Source organism: Gastrolobium bilobum, unplaced genomic scaffold (genome assembly GCF_033153095.1).
Source record: "Gastrolobium bilobum isolate Gb01-03AN ecotype WA unplaced genomic scaffold, APGP_CSIRO_Gbil_v1 utg1076, whole genome shotgun sequence".
NCBI classification, from domain to species: domain Eukaryota; kingdom Viridiplantae; phylum Streptophyta; class Magnoliopsida; order Fabales; family Fabaceae; genus Gastrolobium; species Gastrolobium bilobum.
The window spans coordinates 215,291-218,854 of record NW_026899578.1 but is presented as its reverse complement, the minus strand read 5'-3'; the positions used below and the strand labels follow the sequence as shown (position 1 = coordinate 218,854).

Below are 3,564 nucleotides of genomic sequence, written 5' to 3'. Positions count from 1 at the left end.
ACGTAATTATTAATAAAGATATGTAATGTTTTTAAAATAAAATTATAATATTAAATTATAAGGATATTTTTATTAATACGCATGTAATTGAATTTTTTCACCGCACAAACAATAAAATGCTATTTTCCCTGTTTAGCATCAAACCATCATCGATTCCACTACAAAAATGCCTAACACGTTAACGCTAAGTTTGAAGCAAGTTTGCAGCTTCTAAGCACGATTCCATAGACTCAAATGTGTTGAAAACAAATGTCAATTCTACAATTTAGACGCAAAAAAAGAAGAAGAAAAAGTTACATATTCCTATAACTCATAATTAAGAATCTATAGAACAGAGTAAACAAAATCATAGACGTACATGGCAGCAAAATATTTTTCCGGGTACTTACGAAAAGAAATCGGAATGCTGTACAGATTAAAGAAACTAATCATAAGAGAAGCTAAAACTGGGATTTAGATATTACATTTCCCAGTTGTCACACCAAATTATTCCAGGGAAGCACAAACTTGGTAATACTAGTAGAAAAAGTTATGACATGAAAAAAAAAAATATATATATATAGATTTATATGAAAAATAGCAGTAATGCTAATAGTTGATGATGATCATCTTTTCCAACTTCGACTCCTTGACATGAGATCTCTTAGCCCGCCAACAATCCATGTCTCTTTGGCAATATCAGAAGAAATGCCATAAAAATCAGAGTGGCATCGCATCATCACCAAGTTCTCATTCTTTCTCTTCTCTTCCTCCATTAACGACTTTAAACTCTGCCCTTTCTTTACCTGTACCTGTACCTGTACCTGAGCTTTTTCTTCTTTGTGTGCATTCTTCTCTTCTTTTTCCTTTTCTTCATGATTATCATCTTCGATCTCTCTGAACAAACTTTTTGCTGGAGCAGACCTACAACGCATGAGCAATAATGCATTCGGAGGAGGGACACTGGGCTCGCCAATTGATCCATCATCTCTTACCTTATCCTTGCCCTCTCTGTGAAGCCCATTATTTTGATCCTCCTCTTGCAACACCATGAACCATTTGGAAAACACAGTTCTCGATGCTTCGTTATCGTTTTCTTCTATACCCACCACATGATTATTTTCTTGGTACGCTTCACCTTCATCAATATCCTCATCCTCTTCGTCTTCTTCCGTGGTGATATCGGTTCCAGAGAAGGATCCAAAGCACCTCAGGTCGAACCTTATGCTTCGTAAACAAGTCAAGAACTGCATTACCTCCTTCTTGAAACCGAGAGACTCTGCCCAGTTGAGACGCTTCCTCTGTTTCTTGTCATTATGGATTTTCTCTATCTCTTCCATCACTGATTGCCAGCTCCTGCAAGAAGTGGCCTTTGGCCTCACCTTGATTTGTCCAGCACAAGTTACTTTTGGAGAGGTTGGTTCAGCAATCTCGTAGCCCATTGACTTGGTCTTGGTCCATAGCAGAGGGCTAGCTTGGCCGCCGCCACCACCACCACCACTGCCTCTAGAGATTGATTTCTTACGGTGGTGGTGGCGGTGTCGTTTGTTGGGCTCTGAAGGCCGGGCTGGGCTGCAAATGGGCTTAGGCATTAGAGTAAGATGATGAGCTCGAGAAGGGAAACATACTAAAAGATCTGCAGAGGGTGCTGTTTTGGTTTCTCTTCCCTTCATCATCATGCTTCTTCTTCTCTTCTGATTTATTTTGGGTTTTTGTGTATACTTGTTGCACCTTAGATCTTGCGCTTGTTGAGTATGAATAGGATTGTATTTCGGTTTTTGTTTTAGATTTTTAAAAGAAAGGAGGGAAAAGCAGTGACAGCTTATGCAGTTATGCTTTTAGCCTTTTATCTAGGTGTTCTCTTTAACTATTTGTTTCTTCAATTAATTCTTATTGCACTGCTTTTTGGTCCCCCTTTGAATTGGGGGATCACGGGAGAACTTTCTTTCTGATCTTTAACACATTTTAAAAAAAAAGTTAATTATTATAAGGGTTCAGTGTATGTCATTCAAAAGGACACAAGTTGTGTTCTTTTAGTGATTTACACAGAGTACGACCGGTCGTACTCTGTGTAATTCTGAAAAGTTACTTTTTTTTTTTTCACTTTACACGTTAGCGATATGACTGGGAAGAGAGAAAAAAAAGCAACTTTTCAGTTTTACACAAAATAAATACAACCGGTCGTACTTTGTGTAAAACACCTAAAATGACATAAGCTTGTGTCATTCAAAAGAATACTTCTTTTTCACTTATTATAGTGCTTGGCAAGAAACATTTAAAAAAGAAAAAGGTTACATGAAAAGCCAAAGCCCACGAGGCTTGCTTCATGATCCAATCATAGCCACACCTTGTGAGTTGTGAGCCCACGCCAGGCGTTGAGTAATTGCGTCTTGTTATTTTGCCAGTACCCGCAAACACACATGCCCTCAACCTCATCAGCTACCGAACGACTCCTCTTATGGAACCCACGACTTTCTGTGAGAAAATTTAAAGAAACCAAAAGGGCCCGGATGATTTGGACGGAATATAGATTATTGCTTACGGATTAGTTTACTCAATTTCCATTTAATTGCTTGCCAAAGGAAACCGCTGCTACATCATCATTCAACTCATGCAACAAAGAAGCCTTTTATCTAACTAAAAGCACTAAGATCAGAGATGTTAGCAAGGGTCAGCAAGAAAATAGTACATGCACTCTTTTTTTTTTTTTTTTACATGAATCATAATTATTTCTTTGAAACGAGTAGATTCTTTGAATATTCCTGTAAGTTTTGGAGCCTGTGACTAGTCTTGAGTACGGAGTGAGTCAAAAATTAAAATTTTATGTTCCTCTCCAAGATGATATTGGTTTTTATGTTCCTCTCCAAGATGATATTGGTTTTTGTATAATTGTCTCTTACTTATTATCATAAATATAGAAACGTCAAATGAATACTTATATATAAGAGAAAAAGAAGTATAGGAAAGTGTTTAGGTTATGTTATAGAGATAGAAATTGTGGAACCCACACTTGTTTTCAAAAACCAAAAAAAATAAAAAAGTGTGGATCTCACAGTTTCTATCTTTATAACATAATCTAAATACTCTCCTACAACATTATACTTCTATTTCCTTACGTAAAAAGTAGAAAACTAATATTCAAAACCAAAAAAATGCTGATGCAAAATGAAAGTGTGCAAATTTAAAGATAAATATAATGCTAAATAATATATAAATATGAATATGATTTGACAGCAGCAAGCAGGAAATTCCTGAGTTGTAGACTTATAGGTTGTACAAAATTCTATTCGCTCTCCCTCTTTGCTTTTCCTCAATCAGAAAAACGCTGCAGCCGAACTAAGTTATTAAGGTGTGAAACGGGGACTAATTAAAGCGACGATGCCATAATGAAGACGGTAATGCACTTGAGAGCATCGGAAAAATGGTCCCCTCTAGCCATTATGCAAATAGCACTAGGATTGTATTTGTATGCTTTACCAGGACGAATCATATGACACTCTTCTTCATCTTTATGGTTTATATTCATAATTGTCATCATGATATGGAGGCCTTCTAGACTTCTATCTGCATATTCAATGTGGAACC

The 3,564-nt window shown here is 36.6% G+C and overlaps 1 protein-coding gene across 1 annotated transcript; it reads right to left on the bottom strand.

Moving 5' to 3' along the window:
- Positions 1-605: 605 nt before the first annotated feature.
- On the bottom strand, positions 606-1,655 carry LOC133291679 (uncharacterized). Its single transcript, XM_061489982.1, has 2 exons — positions 1,118-1,655; positions 606-1,078 (listed from the first exon to the last, which is right to left on the bottom strand). The coding sequence occupies exons 1-2, from the start codon at positions 1,653-1,655 to the stop codon at positions 606-608; spliced, it is 1,011 nt and encodes a 336-aa protein (XP_061345966.1).
- Positions 1,656-3,564: the final 1,909 nt, after the last annotated feature.

Excerpts from the sequence above, each read along its gene's own strand:
- LOC133291679 (XM_061489982.1), bottom strand. The coding sequence starts at position 1,655 with ATGATGAAGGGAAGAGAAACCAAAACAGCACCCTCTGCAGATCTTTTA. Across the intron at positions 1,079-1,117 it reads GGATGAGGATATTGATGAAG|AAGAAAACGATAACGAAGCA; the intron begins GTGAAGCGTACC and ends TGGTGGGTATAG.